The sequence below is a fragment of the Callorhinus ursinus genome, unplaced genomic scaffold (assembly GCF_003265705.2).
Source record: "Callorhinus ursinus isolate GAN/ISIS: 27379988/994484 unplaced genomic scaffold, GSC_fseal_2.0 scaffold5, whole genome shotgun sequence".
NCBI classification, from domain to species: domain Eukaryota; kingdom Metazoa; phylum Chordata; class Mammalia; order Carnivora; family Otariidae; genus Callorhinus; species Callorhinus ursinus.
Window position 1 is genome coordinate 11,320,450 of NW_027397067.1, and position 21,658 is coordinate 11,342,107.

General features: G+C 40.5%; 1 protein-coding gene across 4 annotated transcripts in view; it reads right to left on the reverse strand.

Annotated features, from left to right (window-relative positions):
- TOX (thymocyte selection associated high mobility group box) overlaps positions 1-21,658 on the reverse strand; it is a 298,404-nt gene that overhangs the window by 165,175 nt on the left and 111,571 nt on the right. The window contains exon 1 of one of the 4 annotated variants that reach the window (XM_073892795.1): positions 7,071-7,205. The exons of the other annotated variants lie outside the window; for them this stretch is intronic. Within the exon in view, the coding sequence (XP_073748896.1) occupies positions 7,071-7,079 (9 nt within the window). The 5' untranslated portion in view covers positions 7,080-7,205. Of the gene's footprint in view, positions 1-7,070; positions 7,206-21,658 lie in introns of those variants that run through there. 4 annotated transcript variants of the gene reach the window in all.

Sequence of the window (21,658 nt, forward strand, 5' to 3'; positions counted from 1 at the left end):
TGTTTAGTTTCTAGGACAACTTCCTGCTTTCCTTCCTTTCCTAGTCATTACCTTTCCTGGTTTCAATATCCCTGCTCTTTTGTTGCTGTTAGCACAGCTTGAATTAATGACTACAGTTTAACTTCCTGTTAGGCGCTGGGAGGAACGTACACTTGTCAGCATAAAGAATGGACCTCTGTGCATAATGTTATAAAATTCCTTGCTCTCACTAGAACTTCTTCCCCTTTCACTTTTTCCATTTTTTTTTTTTTTTTAGCTTCTGAGTCTTCTATCTTGCTCTTCTCATTACCTTTAATAACCCTCTTCTCCCTAGTCTTTGTTCCATTGACTCCAAGAAGATGTCAGTTGGATTTCAGGGCTGGTCCTTTCAAGGAAGCTCTTTCTATTGTCCTAAATTTTTTTTTTTTGGCATATTTGTTTTTTTTCCCCCTGTTCCTGTCTTACACTTCTCCAATCCTGGGAAAATCTCGCTGTCCTGCTTTCTTAGTCCCTGCTTCAAAGCCACATGATGTTACCAGAGATTATCATGAAGTTGAACTGATGAATTCCACTGAACAGTCTTACTTAGGTGCTAATTAGCTCAGCTCCTTTTGGGCAGGGGAGAACCAAGTTCAAAGCTGCAATTTAAGAAATTACTCTCAGAATTGTATTGGGTGGGTTGCATTAAGAGAACCCCAGGTGACAGAAGACTGGTTAGAAGACTACGGCAACATGGGGTGCCTGGGTGGCACAGTCAGTTAAGCGTCCGACTCTTGGTTTCAGCTCAGGTCTCATCTCAGGGGCATGAGATCAAACCCCATGTTGGGTTGAGTGGGGAGTCTGCTTGAGTTTCTCTCTCCCTCTTCCTCTGCCCCTCCCTCCCCCAAAATAAATAAATAAATAAATAAGTAAATAAATAAATATTTTTAAAAAAACACTATAGCAACAGTCTGGACAAGGGCTGACAGAGATTAGGATTGAATGGGTATTTCAGATCTATAATCTGCAAGACCTGGGATCCAAAGGAGAGAGAAGTATCCACAAGATATTTAAATTATGAGATTCGTTGACTAAGGTGCATGAGGTTTCTTTGATGAAGACGGCCAGCAGGGAGTAAAAATGAAAAGGTGAAGGCAGGCAGAAGCTCTCACTGAGTTCCCATCCCATTCCCCACCTTGCCTAGTCCAAGCTTTTTCCTGATCCTCAGATCCTCAATCCCTGATGACCTCTCCCTGACGATGACCTTGCCGCTTACTGTACAGAAAAATCTACCTGAAGAAGCTGCCTAATTCTCTTCCTCTCCATCTCCACACTTTTGTTTGAAACCAAATTCTTTCTTTTTCCCTTTGGGTTTCAGAGGTATATTTTTCTTCCTTCTCAGAGAGAGCTTTCCCCGTGTACTCTCAACTATATCCTCCCCTTGCAAATTGTCCAATCGGTGATGTCTCATCTTTTATCACCCCTCTGCCTAGAAAAAGGCCCAGATTCTTCTTTATTCTCTCTCCCTCTCTCTCTCTCTCTCTCCCTCTCTCTCTCTCTCTCTCTCACACACACACACACACACACACACACACACACACACACACACAAAACAAAACCCAAACAACCAACCAAGGATTCTTCTCTACGCTCAGCTACTCCCTCAAGTTACTAATTTATCTCTCTCCTTTCCATTATCACAAAACGTCTCAAAATAACCTGGTATGCTTGCTACATGCCTTTTCTAACCACTTATTCACTTGTCTCCTGACTCCTTGAATTCTTGTGCTGGCATCTTCACTCCTGACACCCTGTTTCTCATACTCTTCCTCTCATTCAGAACCAACGACCAGTCCATCCCTCTTGGATAGCTCAGTCTTTGATTTTCACACTGATCTCCCCAAAAGCCTCTTCCCTGGCCCCACTCCACTTTCCTTACTCCCAAGTCCCACCCAAGGGATTGGCTCCCTGAATCCTCTTCTCAGGAATGAGCTCTCTTTGACAGAGCAGCTATTGATGCTCATATATCTTTTCAGCGATGACCTCTCTGCCAATGTCCATCTTTTCATTTGTACTCCCTGCTGGCCATCTTCCTCCAGGAAACCTGTCAGAAGCTCACACTGACTGTCTTCAAGGCTCAGCTCTTCTTCCTTCTAAAGTTGTTGCTCTGTATTAATGTCACATCTCATGCTCCTTAGTCATGGAATCTCATCATTGAAATAGCTTGTGGATACTTCTCTCTCCCTTTCATACCAACAAGTCCTGCAGATCACAGATCTGAAGTACCCATTTCCACCACTTCAATCCTAATCGCTGCCCTGTCCCCTCTTGTCCAGACTGTTGCCATAAGCCTCTAACTGGGCTTCTATCATCCAGGCTTCTCTTCATGCAACCCATCCATATAATTCTGAGAATAATTTCTTAACTTGCAAATTTAAACATGGTTCTCTCCCCTGCTCAAAATATGCCCTGGCTTCTCACTGCCAATTGAATAAAATGAAGTCTTCTTATTCTGATATCCAAAGCTTTCTACCATCTGCTCTCAGCTCAGTGAAGCTGGAACCACTGCCAAACTGAGCTGCTCCATGGGCCCTCTGAGCTCACCGTTCCCCTCCCAGATGCTTTTATTCACATGGTTCCTCTGTTTGGAATATCATACTTCCTCATCAAATAGCCAGATTTGACCATCCTTCTCTTATAACCTCCCTGATCTGCAAACCAGAGTGATATGTATCCCTCCTCAGATCAGAAAACCCCTCATTAGTATTTCTTTTACATCGGTATCAGTCTGACTGAAACGTTTGTGCATGTGTCCTACTTTATCTACTAGCTTGCAAACTCTTTGGGAGCAGAGGCTGTGGATCTGAGTCTAATTCGGTGACTGTATACACACCATCACATAGAGCGCTGGTTCCCAAACATGTCACGAAGAGAATTCCCTACAGAACTTGTTAAAACACACACTGCTGCCCCCCCCCCACCAAGTTTTTGAGTCGTTAGGTCAGGAAAAGGAGAATTTGCATGTCTAACAGATTCTCAGGTGATGCTGATGCTGCTAGTCCAGGAACCACAATTTAAGAACCATTTGCACAGACAGGGTGAAAGCTTCTAGGCTCAAATCTATTTTCTCTCTCTCAAATGCCACAAAACTTTGAATAAGTACACAAACGTTCTGAGCCCCAAGTTCTTCATGTGTAAAAGTGAAATCACGATGCTACTAGTTCTGCATACATGAAGGATGGTGGTTAAAATCAATCACCAAAATAGGTAGAACACCATATAAATAAATGTCAAATGGATAAAAATAGTTAAGTGATCCACCTCGGAAAGCCAAATGCATTTGGGTAATATTTTTCTTGGTGTCCCTCTCTTCTTTGTTCAGTGTATGCTTTTGAGCTTATTCTCCCGTGAAATAATCACTTCCCTTTTCTCCTATAGAGATTCTGTAAAATGTGACTGAAAAAACCCAATGCTACATTTGACATCAGATGCAGCAAATATATTTCAGAAATTCTCTCCTTGGGTCTGTGTGCAAGGTGCACATGGAAGCAGTTTGGCCCATCAGTTGAAAAATTCCCTCCACTGAAAATGAATGACTTGGCTCATTCCCTATGTGTCCCTGAAATTCAGGGCCAGTATTAGGGCGAGGCTACTTTGCCTCAGGGCAAACACTTGAGGGAGTGCTAAATAACTGAGTAGTTAAGACAAATGGTATTTTAACATGATATTTTTTAAAATAAACACTAATGCAAAAAACCCATGATGGTAGGGAGTGGCTTCATAACATTGGATCTGGCAGTGATTTCTTGGGTCTGACACCAAAAGCAGAGGCAACAAAAAATATCTCTAAAGTGGACTATATCAAAATTAGAAACTTCCATGCATTAGAGGACATAATCACCAGAGTTAAAGCCCACAGAATGAAAGAAAATATTTGTAAATCATATATCTGATAAGAGCTTAATATCTAGAATATATGAAGAACTCCAACAGCGCTAAAAAAAAAAAAAAAAAGAAGAAGAAAAGATTTAACCCTGTTAAAAATGGGCAAAAGACTTGAGTAGACATTTCTCCCAAGAAGACAGACAAATGACCAGTAAGCACATGAAAAGATGCTCAACATTACTAATCACTAGAAAAATGCAAATCAAAACCACAAGGAGGTACCACTTCACACCCATTAGGATGGCTATTATACTAGAAAAAAGAAAAGGAAGGAACAAGTGTTGGCAGGCATGTGGAGATGTTAGAGCCCTTGTGCACTCTTGGTGAAAATGTAAAATGGTACAGCTACCATGGAAAACGGTATGGAGGCTCCTCAAAAAAATGAAACATAGAATGAACACACGATCTAGCAATTCCACTTCTGGGTACATACCCAAAGAATTAAAAGCATGGACTCAAATAGATATTCATACACCCATGTTAATAACAGCAATATTCATAAGAGCCAAAAGGTCGAAGCACCCCAAATCTCATCAGCGGATGAATGGATCAACAAAATGTAGTAGATACAAACAGTGGAATATTAATCAACCTTAAAAATGAAAGAAATTCTGTGCTCCTGGGTGGCTCAGTCATTAAGCATCTGCCTTCAGCTCAGGTCATGGTCCCAGGGTCCTGGGATCGAAGCCTGCATCGGGCTCCCTGCTCCACGGGAAGCCTGCCTCTCCCTCTCCCACTCCCCCTGCTTGTGTTCCTGCTCTCGCTGTCTCTCTCTGTCAGATAAATAAATAAAATCTTTAAAATAAATAAATAAATAAATAAATAAAATCTTTAAAAAAAATGAAAGAAATTCTGACACATGCTACAACATGGATGAAGCTTGAGGACATTATGCTAAAGAAACGTGCCCATCACGAAAAGATAAATACTGCATGAGTCCACTTATATGTGGTATCTAAAGTAATCCAGCTCATAGAAACAGCAAGCAGAATGGTGGCTGCCAGGGGCTGGGAGGAGGGGGACGTGGGGAGGGGGAAGACAGGCTTCATAGGTACAGAGTTCCAGTTTAGAAAGATGAAAACGTTCTGGATGTAAGCTGGGCAACAATGTCATCTACTTAACATTACTAAACTGTACATCTGAAAGCAATGAGGATGGTAAATTTCATGTTATGTGTATATCACCACAATTTTAAAAAATAACTAAAAAATCCACAATGAACAAAGTATGAAAATGCTTAATGAAGGCAGGACTAGTATAAATTTTGAGAAGTTGTTTTGTTCTGTAGTTAAGAGATCAACAGACCCTACAATCTTTTCTTGTTGTTTTCCACGAATTGGTAAGTGGCGTCCTAGTGCCTTGTGAAATGATTCTCCACCCTTCATGCTTTTTCAAGTTTGCAAGGAGTTCTCCCATTTTTAAAACTTCCATTTCTTGGGGAGCCTGGGTAGCTCAGTCAGTTAAGCATCCAACTCTTGATTTCCACTCAGGTCATGATCTCAGGGTGGTGGGATCAAGACTCTCCCTCCTTCTCTCTCTGCCCCTCCCCCTGCTCATGCCGTCTCTCTCTCTCTAAATAAATAAATAAATAAAATCTTCTTTAAAAAAACAAAAACAAAACCACTTCCATTTCTTCTGCTTATAAGTGTAGAGGAATCTGAGAGCATAAAGGTCATCTAATGATTCATCAACAGTTATAAATCTTACAAGGGACAAAAAATTCTCACTGTTGATCTGTAATTTCAGTGCTCTGATGATGGTTCAAATCCTAATCTTTATAATAATCAATGGCATGGTCTAGTTCCAATGCACTTCAATCAGCTCATTTAAAAAATCCTCATTAGTCTTCTCAAACACAGTACTTAAGTGTCATCCCTTAAATTTACTGATGGTGAAACTGGTACAGCTGTACAACTGGTACAGCTTCAGGACGGCCAGGTTGGCTTCCAGATCGTAGGCACTTCCAGAGAGGACACTTAAGGGAAGTATTCAGGGTTCTGCTAATCAGAGGACCCATTGTCAAAGAGCAGGAAATTCTTCGTGGTTTCAGAGCTGGGCTCTCAACGGTGGAATCTAGCGAAAACTCACGGGATTTAAAACCAGAATACAGATTCCCAGAGCTCAATCTCAGTTACTTGAATGCACTTCCATTGGTCACAAAGAAAACCACAGAAATGCAAGGGAGATTATAGTCTGTCATTTAGTTCATGCAGTTCAAAATACCTTTAAGCAATGAAAATCGTATAAGCCTCAAGAGTCAGAAAGTGACTTAATGAATAGGTTTTATACTTTTTAAAAAAAAAAAGCTCAAAGAACACTCTGAATTATGTATTCTATTTCTTACTGTTAAATGCAGATATTGAAATGTATATCCAGAGCTTTATAGGAACACAAAGTAAAAGCAATGTCATGTATTATGTTCCAGGAGGTAATTCAGTGTTTTAGGATGAGCCAAGAGATTTATCAAGCAGCCTCCAAGGGAGGCAGAGTTCAAATCCGGGCTCATCAATAATACGTAAATAAACTGAACAATTAGGTACAAAGCAACTATCTTGTCAGACGACTTATTAGCCGATAAATGATACACTCACTTGCTGCCTTGAGTACAGAAGGAAAAGACATCTTAAGGCAGAAAATGGACTGAATAAATAAGAGAGAAGCAGTCAAGCACTGTCTAACCTCTCCACAGCCTGTGGGCTTCATGCCTACCTCATCCTGCTGTGAAGGAAGGCCAGAGTTAGTTAACATGGGAAGGTGAATGAAGCTCAGATGAGGAGCTTCCCTTCTGAATTCCATTGCCTCTGTAAGCCGCCTACAGCTTGGCATCAAGAGGTCTGCATATTTTGGAGAAATGGCAGACAGGCTGAGAGTCCAAAAGAATTTTGCTTCTTGTGGGGCTTAGGTTCTGAAAGGAGTGCCTAAGGCAGAAATAGGGTATAGTTAAATGACCTTAGAAAATCCCTAATTCTTGCCCTCAAGGTTATGACACAGAGTGTTCAAGCAGCAAGCGACTCAGCCCCTTCACCAGTGTTCCCAACGCCCGTGTCACCTGAGGATCAGAGCAAGTGGGGGCACTTGCAGGCATCTCAGGGCCACGAAGGAGCGGGAGCCAATCGTCACATGCCACCAAGACCGGGAGGAAGTCAGTTCTTTCCTCACCGGCTCACCAGACTCATGGGGCTCCTGGGTGGCTCAGATGGTTAAGCGTCTGCCTTCGACTCAGGTCATGATCCCAGGGTCCTCGGATGGAGTCCCGTATTGGGCTTCCTGCTTCTCCCTCTCCCTCTACTGTTCTCCCTGCTTGTGCTCTCTCTCTCTCTGTCAAATAAATAAATAAAATCTTAAAAAAAAAAAAACAAACAAAGCCATAGAAAATACAAACTCTCTTTAGCTACGTCTAATGGATGGTGTTATAAAGTCCCCTTCTCGGCATAAACTGATGCCTCCTAAGAGACCAAGTGGATACTAAGATGCTGGGTATCCATGAGGGAAGGAACAGCTTTCTGCGCAATGATGTGCCCAGTATCTGCATATATATATATATATATTCACAGCTTTACACATTTTGCCTCCAGTGTTTTGTTCCCATTAACTATGAGCTAAATGTCTGCTTGAGTAATTGTTTCTCCTTTGGTGTTAACAAAAGAACATATGCTATTTCACTTGCATCTCATTAAGCTCTTCAAATATTAGAGTTGTAGGAGACTTGGTATTTCTACGGAAAAAAATTAGCTGTATTAGGCAATGTGTTCGTCTCTACAATGCTCCAACCCCCTCCCCCATCTCGGGGCGTTCCATTCCAAGACCCCCAGCAGATGCCTGAAACCACAGATAGTGCCCAACCCTATATATACTATGTTTTTCCTATACAGACATGCTATGATGAAATTTAATTTACAAATTAGGCACAGGAGGGGCACCTGGATGGCTTAGTCGTTAAGCGTCTACCTTCGGCTCAGGTCATGGTCCCAGGGTCCTGGGATTGAGCCCCACATCGGGCTCCCTGCTCAGCGGGAAGCCTGCTTCACGCTCTCCCACTCCCCCCTGCTGGTGTTCCCTCTCTCGCTGTCTCTGTCTCTGTCAAAAAATAACTAAAATCTTTAAAATAACTAAATAAATAACTGAGGCACAGGAAGAGACTAACAACAATAAGTAATTATAAAATAGAACAACTATAATAACATGCTGTAATGAAAATTATGTGAATGTGGTCTCCTTCTCTCTCTCAGAGTATCTTACTGTCCTGTACCTACCCTCTTCTTGCAGTTATACTGGGAGATGACAGAATGCCCATGCCATGACAGGAAGTGACGTGAGTGACATAGGCATTGTGATGTAGTGTTAGGCCAGATTCACCTTCTGATGACTGGACAGAAGGAGTAACTGTTGAAAGTGAAACTGTGGATAAGCGGGACTTCTGTCATGTAAAGTATTTTCAAATGGAATGTTCCTTGCCTACTCATTCTTTTGAACTTAGGAGGGTGCAAAGCATATCATGGCTGGTGGGCTCCTAACCAAAGCTTGAACTCAGGACACCATCCCCTTTGACTCTAGCCCACGAAGACAGGGTTGACCCACAGGAGCTTGATCCACACCTCATGACAACCACACTGGCTTGATCCAAAATTGTGCTCAGACATAGGATGGGCAGATCAGATTTGCTGCTGAGCCACCCAATGCCCTGAGCTATGTCCCAGCAATGGCAGAGCTTTACTGGGGGAGAGGATGGGATCCACAGTGCCCACAGTTCTAACTTAACAAGTCCTCATGCCATTTTTACTGTGCTCCACGGTCCAAGCTCTTTGAGATACTACCTCTTTTAATTATTATCTCCATTTTTCAGATGGGGAAACGGAGGCACGGAGCAAGGAAAAGAACTGGCCTATGATCACATAGCTAGCAAGCAAAAGAGCTGGGATGTAAACTCAGACAGGGTTTGCATCTAGAGTCCATGCTTCTAACCACACCGTGGTGGTGGACTTGAGGTCCTGCTGTCCTTCTGAAACTTGGTTTTTCAATTCCTAGATTCCATGAAATAGTCCAGTATCCTACTAAATTTTCCTTTTTGATTAAACTACTCAGAAATGGTTTCTCTCACTTGAAAGCAAAATAAACTTAGGTAGAGGAGGAAGCACTCTTCTCTTTTTTTCTTGCCATTTCCTCTACAAACCTCTTTTGGAGGATAGCGGAGTCACTGTCAGTTTCCAGGGTCAATGCCACAATTCTGCGACGCAGAAGTAATGTGGAAGAGCAGAGATCGGATGGAGGGCTGGGACAAGGGAGCTCTGTAGGAGAAGGAGGCATGCATGTGCTGGTTGCCAATCGTCGAAGCTAGGCCTTTTCACAGCTCCCTTGTCGAAAGCATCTCTGTCCGGATCAACAGGTGTGCGTGTGAATGGGCACAGTGAGGCTGGTGCTCACCTGCCCGGGCACTCAGGCATCCTCCCATCTTCTGCCCATCCCCTCCAAAGTGTGGACCAAAGTTAAGCTGAATGCGTCCCTTAGCGATATCCATTAGAAAAGGTACTATTTTTTTTTTCTTTTTTAGCTCCTCATAGACAGATGGTGTGCCGGAGGCTTTCATTTTGTTTTAATCTAACATTTACTGAGCACTTCTAAAATTGAGGATTTTTCAAAGTGCTTCACCTGTATTATTTTTTAGAAGCTTCACAAGAATCAGAGGAAATTGTACCTGAGGGAAACTGAGGCAGAAAGGAAGTGTGCAGTAAGACTGGCTCAGGTGAGTGGAGTCCCAAAGCTGACATCATCACACTACCGGTGGGGTGAGAAAACATTACCGTGCTGTCCCATACCACAATGGCTAGAGACAACCACGAAAATGTGTTGACAAAGATAAATTTTGATTTTGATAAAAAATGGTTTGTAATCACACCACCCAAATCATCCTATTTAATGAAGCCAAAGAGAATTGTTCATTTAGGAAAATTAAACATTGGCCTTCAAGCTAGAAAAGAGAGTGCATCACGCTCTTCTTGAGGCTTTAGAGGAAGTCCAATTTTCCAAAGAGACAGTACTATTTAGGAAAACCCAACAATGCCTATAGAAACCCAAAATGTATATAGTAGATTAATTAAAATGAAAAAGTACAGTAAGTTGGGGGGGCGGGGCAGATTGCTAGTCAGGATATTATCTTGATGGCTTCTCAGGACCTGGTCAATTTCTGTCCTCAGCACTCTTTTTGGACCATCAATATCTAGTTTAAAAGTATATCTTTGGGTCAGAAGCACTAATTCTTGTGCTGGCCTCGTGCTCATCGGAATAGTCAAATATCAGGAAAGCCAAGCACTAACATGCAGGGGAGTCACCTCTAGGTTATAGCTGTCCAAAATAAATAAAATAAAAATAAAAAAGGTATCTCTTGTCCTTAAGAAGTGTATCTTCTCCAAGAGGCCTTTCCTCTCCGCGCTGGTAACATGAAACATAAACGAGATTTGTGACTTCAAATATTGTTCCAAGGCACCTGCTAGACGATCATCAGACCTGCTCTGAATGTCCTTGTTCTATGAGTTTTATCTCCAGCAGCGAATTCATCTCCAAAAAGCCCCGTAACACACTGATGTTCCCAACACACGCTTGTGGAGAAAGTGTATCTTGGGGCCGTAAGGAGGGTTAATGCTCTTTCAGACTGTGATCAGTGGGAGCGGCATGATGTACAAGGATCTCCCTTCCCCGCGCTGTCAAGCAGCCCCAGAGTATCGATGCGCGGATTTCAGCGTCCGCAGGAGAGAGACGCCAGAGCCCTCGTTATGCTAGTTGTACCTGGCAGGCCGTGCTGGGTCTGCACAGAGATAAAATGAGAAGTCCCCGGGCAACCGCAGGCTATCTGTCTCTGCCGCACATGCTCCTGGCTGTACCTTTGTAGTTTATGTAAAAATAGTTGTTTTCCGAAATGGAATGAAAGCAAGGCGAGCGGTGGCAAGCAGAGGCTGCAACCGAGAAAGAAGTTAAAGCAGAGGCCCAAAAAGAATTCCGATGACTGAGTTGCTTCGGGGTTGACTGACAGCCCCGGAGGCAGCCACATCAGTTTTTCCTTTCTGTCTTGGGCGGTCAATGTACGCGAATGTTCTCTACGGGTAGACTGTCTCAGCGTTTTCAAAAAAAAAAAAAAAGGAAATACCAGAATAGGGTGCAGATATTTCTCTTCCTTGTATTGGCACAGGAGGTCTGTCTGTTTCAGCAGGATACAAACTATTCCTCTCCAGATCATCCAGAATGCATTTTTGCTTTGAAAATCCCGTGCACAATTGAGGTGCCCAACACTATTTTTTGCTTTAGGTAGTAAACTCCTTTCTCCTGCATGGATTCATGGCCACATTTAGACTCTGTCATCTTCTGAACATAATGAAGAATCTTTGCCATTAGCCTTCTAGAAAAAACAGTGGTCACTTCCTTTCACAAAAGAAAACATTCACACTCCAATGGATCGTACTTATCAGTGTTAAAAGGACTCTCTGCTAAGCAAAAGCCGCGTTTTTAGAATTAGGCTTTACTCCACTTTTTTTTTTTTTTTGAAGCCAAGTAAATGTGATTCTCGTCACTGTGAAACTAGCTCAACACCTTTCACCTCAATTTTCTGCTTTACTTACAAATTAAAGTTTGAAGATGAAAGCAAGAGAAATGTAAAGAAATTGTCTTTCTGTATCTGGGACTGTGTTTATTTGTTAACTTTATTGTTGCATATGTAAGATATTTTCCTTTGGTAAGGTTCCAGCAATGGAAATCAGAATACGCACTCTTCAGACACCTCAGGAAAAAAGAAGTGAGAGAACAGGGAGAGCAGGAGAATGTGCGACCCTCATCAGCAAAGGTTCCGTGATCAGTGGGCTCAGCGTGGCACCTCTGTTCTGTAGGTGGCAGACAACTCGGGGTGCAAGCCCACGACAGACAGCAGGAACTCAGCCAACGGCCTGGAACCTGGGCGAGGAAGAGTCACCTCTCTTGCTCTAGAGGCTGAAGGAACAGCGAAGGCCTTCCTACAAGGAAGTCACCAGGATTTCTATATATGAGAGGTCTAGGGTCATTGCCTTAAAGCTTCATAGCAAATATACTGTTTTAATTGGTATTTCCTGTGAATGCACAGGAAAGAGGGGTACATAGCCTAGGGATGTTTATGGCTTATAGCATCTTCAAGAAGCCCATGGACTTTAATGAATATTAATGAAGTTCCACCAGGAATGGCAGAAGGAGGAACCTGTCAAGTAATCACAGGATGTTCCAAAGCCCAGGCTGGGAATCACTGGGACAGATGGGAAAGTATCTTACTCATCCATAGGTGCAGGAACTCAAAACTTCCCATGGACAGATAATGAATGCATAGAAGACAAGTTGAGGCCAGAGTTTCTTCTGAGAGAAAATGAAAATACTACAGTGATAACAGCCAAGGACAAGACCAAGATGGGGTGCTGGGGCTGACCGAGCATTTCATTTCAGTCATGCCACTCCATGTTCAAGGCTCTAGAGAGGGTTAAGGGCAGGGAGGGACGGCTAGCCTGAATCTATTCCTCTAAATCTAACATCACAGTCCTTTACTCTTGAGTCATTAATTTTGTCCTTTTGTATAATTTGCATCCTCAGCATACTTGCAAAAGTCCCTCTGGGAAATTCTAGGATCTTCTGTGGGAAATTCTAGGATCTTCTGTGATGACCTAAGCATCTTACCACATTTTAGAATAGAGATCAGCATTCCCCACTTAGCTGTGTGACCAGGTGCCATGCTAGTATAATAACATATGGTCAAAGTATAGACTTTATGAAGTGTTCTACCTAAGGAAAACATTTCCCAAAATAGAACACAGCCTATTGGAGCCTAGATCCACAGTATTTATCATGGATTTCTAGAGACTTGAGCCAAGTCTAAAACAGCCAGAAAGCAAGACAGTGGATAACAGGAAATGACCTTCCTTCTTTTACAGTCCTTCCATGAAGATCCATGTGAACTTAGAAATTTTTTCAGTAATGCAGAGACTTTAGTATAGAGAAATCTGTGTTTCTGGTGGAAGCTCAATTGAGGTATACGGCAGTGCCCAAGAGGAAAAGGACTCCGAGAAATAACCACTTTGTGTTGTCATGAGTGTGTTCAGCTGAATCCGTTCAAGTCTGCATAATGACGGAATGACTAGAACACACACACACATACCCACCACACGCATTTCCATTAAGGAAAAAAAGATCAGTAAAATCATAGATCTATATTTAGACTATAGCTTTCCAAAAAAAAAAAACAAAACAAAACAAGTTGGGTTATTGTTACTGTTGTTTTTAGAAAAACAAAACAAAACAAAACTAAATCCCCAGTTATCTTAGGAACTCTGGTCCCTCTAGTAGAAAAGTCCTACTGTCTGGTTTGCTGAATTTTTTTCTGGCATGACTGCTAATTCCCTACCCTCTCAGTACAACCCAGGGAAGTAGTTCTGTGGTAGGACTGGGTTACAGAGCTAGAGGGTGCATGGAAAAGCAAGGCCATCCAACTTCAAATATATACTCAATCAAACAAAAGTGCTAAATGCCTCCTAGTCTTCCAGAGATGACCTGAAACCCAGTCGTTGGACTCTTCCCCTATCGATCTGGCTTTCATTTCCAAACAGGTAACCAAACCACTGGAGGGGAAGCCAACCTGGCCAAGGGTGGGGTGCAACCCGCTGCCCTGAAGCCTACAAGACTGACAGTTCCTTCTTGCTCTCAGTCAAATCTTCTCATGGTGCCTCCCCTCTTCTGTGTCCCTCTCCCTTCCACGTGCTTACATCTTTGTGTCCATCACGTCACAGATTATTTATACAACTGTTTGTCCTCCTAGATTACGAATGAGCTCCTCGGTGGCACAGAACACACCTTTATTTATATAGACTCAACTTAATAAACAAAGCTTATTTAAATTTTGAAATCTTTCATCACTAATATCACCATCAATATCATCTGCCACTAACTTTATTTCAATTCATTTGAGGAATAATTGCTACAATAGTGGAGATACATCTCTAAGAGTATAGCATTTATTACAAAACCCAGTTTATCCCCTAATGTGATTTTCTTGGTATTTCATAAACTAAATAGCAACAAGTAGCTCCTTCCTAATAGCGAGGCTAGGGATTTATTCTCCAAAGATAAAATTTCAATTTCAATTTCCCAAAGACAAAATGAGTTTTCTGAATTTCTGCTTATGAGTCCCAAATTTCTTCCAAGTCTCCTCTTAAGAGAGTGAACTGTCAACGCTCAAACTACAGTGCTCTAAAAAGCAAAATAAAGTTTGCAAAAAATATATAATCATCTTGTTTCATTTTAATGTCACAATGAATATTACTTATTACTTATATCAAGTTGAGCCAATACATAGCATACACAGGTACAGTTTATCAAGATCTCTCCACTCCCCTGGATAACACACATGACTGGAAAATGTATGATTTGAACAATAAAGCTAGAAATACATTCAAAAGTGACTACCACCAAAATAGAAAAATAAATGTGTTCTTTTTATGTTGTAAAAATACGGTGAATTGGAGGAAAGAGATTAGACCCATCTCTTCCTATGCTGGTCATCTTTTCCATCATGAAAAATATACTTTAGCACTTTGTACCTCAGTGATGTACTTGCTTGAATGAATCCTTACCAACAGGTAAAATATCATTTCGATTACTCTGTGCCATTTCAAAACTGAGGTGACTCACTCAGTAATGAGACAGAGTAAAAAGCAGTTGTTTTTAGTGGGTTTTTCCTGGAGCTGGGAATCATTTTAATTTACTTGTCCCAGATGCCACGTTTCATCTAGTTGGTATTCTCTCCATCACTAAGCCTGTTCTCCCCTTACTCAATAAATATGGAAATCTATTCCTCGTCCAGTTTGAACATTGTAATTTTTATAGCAGTTTTACTCTTTCTGACAAGCATATTTCCACTCTCCTTTCAGTCCTGGAGAATATGAAGAAATGCCCTCTTCCCTGAAAATGCTTTGCATGTGTAAAACATATTTCTGGGTTCAGATTTTCTACGTGTATTGTTTAATTAGTCTTTACAACAGAGGCCTCACAACGTTCTCCCATGTTAGGAAGCTAAGCCGAGATGGAGAGTGTGAGAGACTGCAGCAGGTCTGGGGGTGGGGGGCGGGGACCAAGTCCAACGTCAAAGGGTCTTCCTCCCAGGCCAAAGGGTCTCATTTCTGAGGAGCGTCAGGCCGCCAGCTCAGAATCATCAAGGAATCATACACAGATGAGATTATAACCATCATGCCTCTCTTTTAAGACCTTTCTGGAAAGAGGTGGGTTATAACAAAGAAGCAAATAAGAGACCGAATAACTTAAAAATGAAGGAAAAATAAATTAGGTCAATGCCCCTTTCCTAGAACCTGAATTGACTGCTTTGTGTCCTTTAACACTAGATAGTCTCCTCCTCCTGTATCTTGATATTTTTTATTCTTTTTGTACCAAATGGTATGAGTGAGTGTACTTGAGAAAAACATGACATGGAAAGATATTTATTGCTCTAGGCAAATCACAGCTACGTTTGTCCTCATTAGAAAACTATTCTTTGTTTAATAAAAACAACAATAATGATGAAATAGTCATACCAACTCCTTTTGGAAAGGCCCCGATAGTTGCATTTCAGTGGAGGTGTTTGGATTTGCTGGAATTAGCTGAGGGTTTAGCCAGTCATGCAATCCCCACGCCTATCTACGGTCAGTAACCCCATTTCAGCCTCGGACACGTGGAGACCTGCCCCTGGAACTCTCTTTCAGACTCGCCCAGCTGTGGTGGTTGATTTTCTACCGAAATATTTTTAGAAACGCACCACTCTGTGAAACACACATCTTCAGAGAAGTAACCAGAACCAGACTGACTGACCCCTCTCAGTCAGCACACTCTGAAAGAGGCCTTATAAAAATACAAAAGTAAGACTATCTCCAATGCAAAACAAGCCGCAAGGAGACACGGCCTTGCCCCCAAACCGTCACAGGCAGAAATCTGAAAGCGGCAGGAGTCCATGAAAAAAGGTAGGTACTCACAAGCAGATGTGATGAAAACTGTAACAAGAGGGAATCTGGAGAGCTGCTTTGAAAGTTATTGTTGAGTTGAAAGCAGCTTAGAGACGAGGTAGAAACAAGCAAGACTGCACCCAGGCTGGAGACCAGTGGATTAAGACATGAACCAACAGCTCTGTTGAACAACCTTTGGACCCAATGTAAGTGCATTTGTGCCTGGGGACTAGTACTTTGAGGAGTCTTTTCCTTCTGAAGATTTGTGCTAGGCCTCAAGGCCTCAGAGTCACAGATTCCTGTCCCATCCAACTGGAACAACTGTATTCATCAGCCTGCCAAGTGCTGAAGGATGTCAGGGTCAATGAGTTAGTCATTCCTCTGTTCCACTTAAGTATTGTGTTTGCAGATCAGTGTTTGACAAAATTTTACCGAGTATGGAATGTCTTCAAAATAAAGGTTCAGAGCCACAGGCGACAGATCATCAAAGTCATATTTTACCGGTAATTTCTTACTTTTGACCCTGCATCAAGTACACACTTTAAATATACATATTATTTATAATAGTATTGTAAATTGGAAATTGCTTAGTCCTAGGCCATTAGTATTATATAAATGCTCAGACTACAGTATCAGATATAATATTTTGGTCCGATTAATATCAGATAATCAGTGGTGAGTAGATACAAAATAATTTAATATGAGCAAGAGGATTAGCCTTGACTCAATTAAAATATACGGTGAGGTTTGAAAAAAACCTTTTAGTTATTAATCAGCAGCCTAAAAGATGTATCTGGTCCCCAAACAATAATTAGGAACATATAATCAAAATTCTCTGCCTACAAAGATTCTGTTAACTGAATAACAAATTCACAGAGGTTTTCCATTTTGCATATGAAAGTCCAAAAGCTGAACTTGATGGCAAACAGCAGGGTAGTCCGAGTGCAAAAGAATAAGGTGAGTGTCGTAAATCCTCTGAATCCTTCTAACAGAACACACTCCAAAATTGCCAGTTACTAATTCATTTTATTAATTCAGTTCAATCTGTTGCTTCCTAGAGCTACCAAATGTTTTCTTTGGCATCATGTTTATAATCAAAATGTTTGCTTTAAAATTAAAACATTTGTTTTGGTGACATGAATTTCCTAGAGTAGCTGAACCTTCCCAGTAGCTGAAACAAAACAAAGTACAAACTGTTACAGAGAATTTCTCATTTCTGCATCCTCTACTGGTGACCAGACCAGCATCGAGGAGAACAAAATATTTTCGCTTTTGAGATCAGAGACATGATTGAACATAACTAATTTAAAGACAATACAACTAACCAGTTTATTAAAAATGAACTTGATGGGGGTGCCTGGATGACTCAGTCAGTTAAGCGTGCTGCTCTTGATTTTGGCCCAGGTCATGATCTCAGGGTCTGGAGATCGAGCCCCATGATCTCAGGGTCCAGGGATGGAGTCCGGACATGAGCCTCATTTTGGGCTCTGTGCTGGGTGTGGAGCCTGCTTAAGATTCTCTTTCCCTGTCCCTCTGCCCATAGCCCCCTCTCTAATAATAATAATAATAATAATAATAATAAGAATAAAAAAAAAAAAAATGATGAAGAAATCAAAACACAAAAGAAAGATGAATTCTTTGATCTTTGAAACATCAGTAAATAATTTCAGGAAGAGATAAGAAGTTAAAGCACTATGATCAGAGAAAGGAAGTGAAGGCCCTGAATGGCACAGCATGTCAAAGAGAAGAAAGGAAAGAAACTAAGAGGTAAAGTCAACAAAATTTCTGAAAACTAAAAAACAGGAGTAGAAAGGGTTGTCGAGACTACTGTGGGAATTCTGTAGGCCCTGAAGGGAAAGAAAAAAACGGTGTGGAATGTGGGGTCTGTGACCGCCTAGGACATACTCTGATATCAATTATTCAATGAACATGTTGAGGTTTGATCACTTTGAGGTAAGAATGCTGGTAGAGAGGACACGTCCGGATGAGATAGATTCATGAGAGTCTACAGCAGGACTAGTCCTGTCTACCTGTGACAAACGCAGACAGAGCAAGTGCGTAGGGGGATGGCACCACAAACACAATGGCCTGATGATAATATTTTTTTAGAAAGAGGTGTGTGGAGCTACCGAGTCAGAATCACATTGTGACCCTGGGGGGATTTCTAAAGAAAATTAGATTTATTAACTTGAATGAGTTTCTATCATGTCATGTCTAGCAGACCTGGCCAAGCCATTTTGTGTGATTAAGAGAAGAACTTACATAAGAGCCACGGGAAGGACTAGATTTGGCTTTGAAATCCAAATTGAAAACTTAGAATAATGTACAAGCATTTTTTTCTTTGGAATTCTGCAATCTCAGAAATCAAGACTGGATGAGCAAGGGAAATTAGGAATCTGGATATTTATATATATATATATATATATATATATATATATAGGCTTCATACACACACACACACACACACACACACACAAAACTCGGTACCCTTTTAAAATATGTCTTTACAGGAGGAAGAATCTGATCTAAAAAGATCTACCATATACAGGGTAAAAGAGCAGGAAATCCTTTGGAGGAAATGAAAAGAATGGATGTGTATATTCAGTTCTTACAGATAATAGCCGAGGGGGTTATAAAATAAAGCTAAATCAAAATGATTGGCAGCAAGGGAGAAGTGATATTAAAGAGAAAGTGATAAGAAAGGAAACTCATGTCTATGGTGATACACTCTAGAAATAATAAAGTAATTATAGGGAAGACACTAGGGGAATACCCACTATGTACAAAGGAGGTGCTAGAGGCTACACGAATATTATTTAAAGTTCATTGGGAAAAAATGAGCTGGATGCTATAGAAAAATGCAATTAGATATTGTACTATCCCTTGGATCTATAACTGAGCCAAAGTTTTTCATTATAAATATCTTTTAGATCAACCCAAGAGCAGCAGAATTTTTTTTGTTTAGACATAATCAGTTCATTAGAAATCTTTTCATTCCACTCCTGGTCTGTACATTTGATTCAAATGATTTAGCATTGTTACTTCGTCAGTAACTTGCCCTAGATCAGGACTGCCTTGACTCTTTGTATAGCTGTTTACAGCAATTGAGAGTTTAAAAAGTCTATAATGTTTGACATTTGTGTAGCAATATCACATCAGTAATCAGAAACGCGCACACACACACTCATTACCGAGATCAAAACTCCACTACAACAGCAATTTTCTTTTTGTCACATATCACGATTCTCACTGTAAAAAATTCAGGACACTGAAGCAAATACTGAAATAATTCAAGAAATTACATTCAAACCATGCAATTCAATTATGAAATTTAAAAGTGCTTTCTTCATTTGGGTGTGTCTTTCTATCTTCCCACTAATCAAACTAGATTCTCTAAAATAGAGGATATGGACCGGTAGTAAAATTATGATAGCAAGCTTGGCACAATTGCTAGTGACTACAGTCTCGGCCACAATAGCAATCTCTAGAACAGTCTCCAAGCAGAAGTGAATTGGCCAAACATCTGCGGGAACTAAGATCCCTCTTGATCTGCCTCAATCTATTCATCTCCAGTATGACATAAAGGACTTTCCTGGGTTCCTTGTGTTTAGCCTGACTTTCAAGGTTACCGCCTTTCAAATGTCGCCTAGGATGATCATACATCAAAGAAACAGTAAGAGCTGCCTGACAGGTGTTTCTGTCCTTTCTCTCCTAATTCTATACTAAGAGTTTTCTTGACTTAAGTAATGCTAAGTAGTTGTGATTCAATCTCCCTCACTTCTACCTAACACATACCTCCACCCCCACCCTAAAAACCAGCAATCATGATGGAAAAGAGACTCCAGCCAACTCACTGCAATCAATCATCAGTTTTGATGACACTTGAATTGACAGGACTGAGCAAAATTGAGAACATGGCATTCTGTGCCTTACTCGGTTATGTGAGCATACAAGGATGCAAATCAGTTGCAGCTGTGAGTTTTAGTGACGGACCTGGATTTCAAGATAAAAATAAGGACCTGTAGAGATAGGGATCCATTAATAGAACAAAACAAAACAAAGATTAAAAAAGTACTATTTTTTGAATAACTTAGGTCTACTTATTTTGACATTTTTATCATTATTCAAAAAGTAAGGAATAGCTAAAAGGTCAATCAGATAAATGATATATGTGGCACTGTTTGTTGCAACCCCCCCACACACACACATGCACGTGCGTATGTGCGCACATAAACTTAATCAAAAGAGACCAGGAAAAATAAATGATGTAATACTCATAGTAGAATTATCATGTCTTATGAATAAGTGGGCTATGGAAACTTTCCTTTTGTCAATGAAACTACCTATTCATTGTCAAGGAGCACCTTGACAACAGTACAATTTACAAAACTGATATATATTATTTAAAAACACAGGCACAATGAGGGGCGCCTGGGTGGCTCAGTCAGTGGAGTGTCTGCCTTCGGCTCAGGTCATGATCTCAGGGTCCTGGGATCGAGCTCCGCATCGGGCTCCCTGCTCAGTAGGGAGTCTGCTTCTCCCTCTCCTACCTCCACTGCTCATGCTCTCCCTTGCTATCTCTCTCTCTCTCTCAAATAAATAAATAAAATCTTTAAAAAAAAAATAAAAACACAGGCACATAATAAAATGCAACTCTTGATATTTTAAAATGTCTTCAAACCATTTAATATCTCTATGATATTACCGGTTGAATGAGAATTATAGTGCCTTTTTGTTTGTTTTAGGAGTACAAAGACAGTAAATGGACAAAAAGATCTTAAATAGTCTGTCTTACCAGGAATAAATCAGTCATTAACGTTGAGCAATTTTGTGGCAGAATGAATACACTACAATCGAGTCAACTAAAGCCATTTCTTGATGTTCTTGAGTTGTTGAAAATGGTGTCCCAATTGAACGGAAAGGGATACACAGATGTCTAGAAACGCCGACCAGGAAAATTCCATTTCCTCACATTTGAGCCAGTGTTTCATTGTGTTTTCAAATTTTTAACTTGAAAGTTTGGAGCTAATCACTAAATTTTTATAAAACTGACCTTTGGTTTTATCTTCTCCCAAGAATAAACGGCTTTGATTCATTTTAAATAAATAAAAATCAAACCAACCTTCAAAATATTTTTACACACTTATACATTTTCATAAAAATAGTTACAATTAGTTATTAGGTAACAGAAATTATTATTTCAATATTTCTAAAAAATAACTTGCATGACGATTGTTTTCAATGCCTTTTTTCCTATATTTGGTTACTATATTTTTGGTTACTATATTTATTGGTTACTATATTTGTTATAAGTAATATTCATTGAAATGTTACTATATTTGGTTACTATATTTATTTATAAGTTATATTCATTGAAATGTTTTCTGTTCCAGATCTAATTGAAGAAGAAAATTGTGCTACCGTGACTTGTTCGCTACAAAGTTCCTTCTACCCTACTTTAGCCTCACCTGCGCTTGGCCTATTCCCAAAGATCTAGTAGCAAAGGGATTGTAATGAGTAACAAAGAAGAGGAAGTTTACAGTCTTTAGTGAAGTTCAGAATTCATGATGATTATGGAAAAGTACCACACAAGCTTTTTTGTCAACAGTGAAAAGCAGAAAAAAGATAGAAAAAAAAATGAATGAATAAAATGCTCGGGTTTTCGGATGTTAAATGATTGAAACAGTTTCTATTTAAATGCAAATTTGACTTTTTAAAAGATGGGACTACCAGTAACTGCACCCTAAATGGTAAAATGAAAATCAATT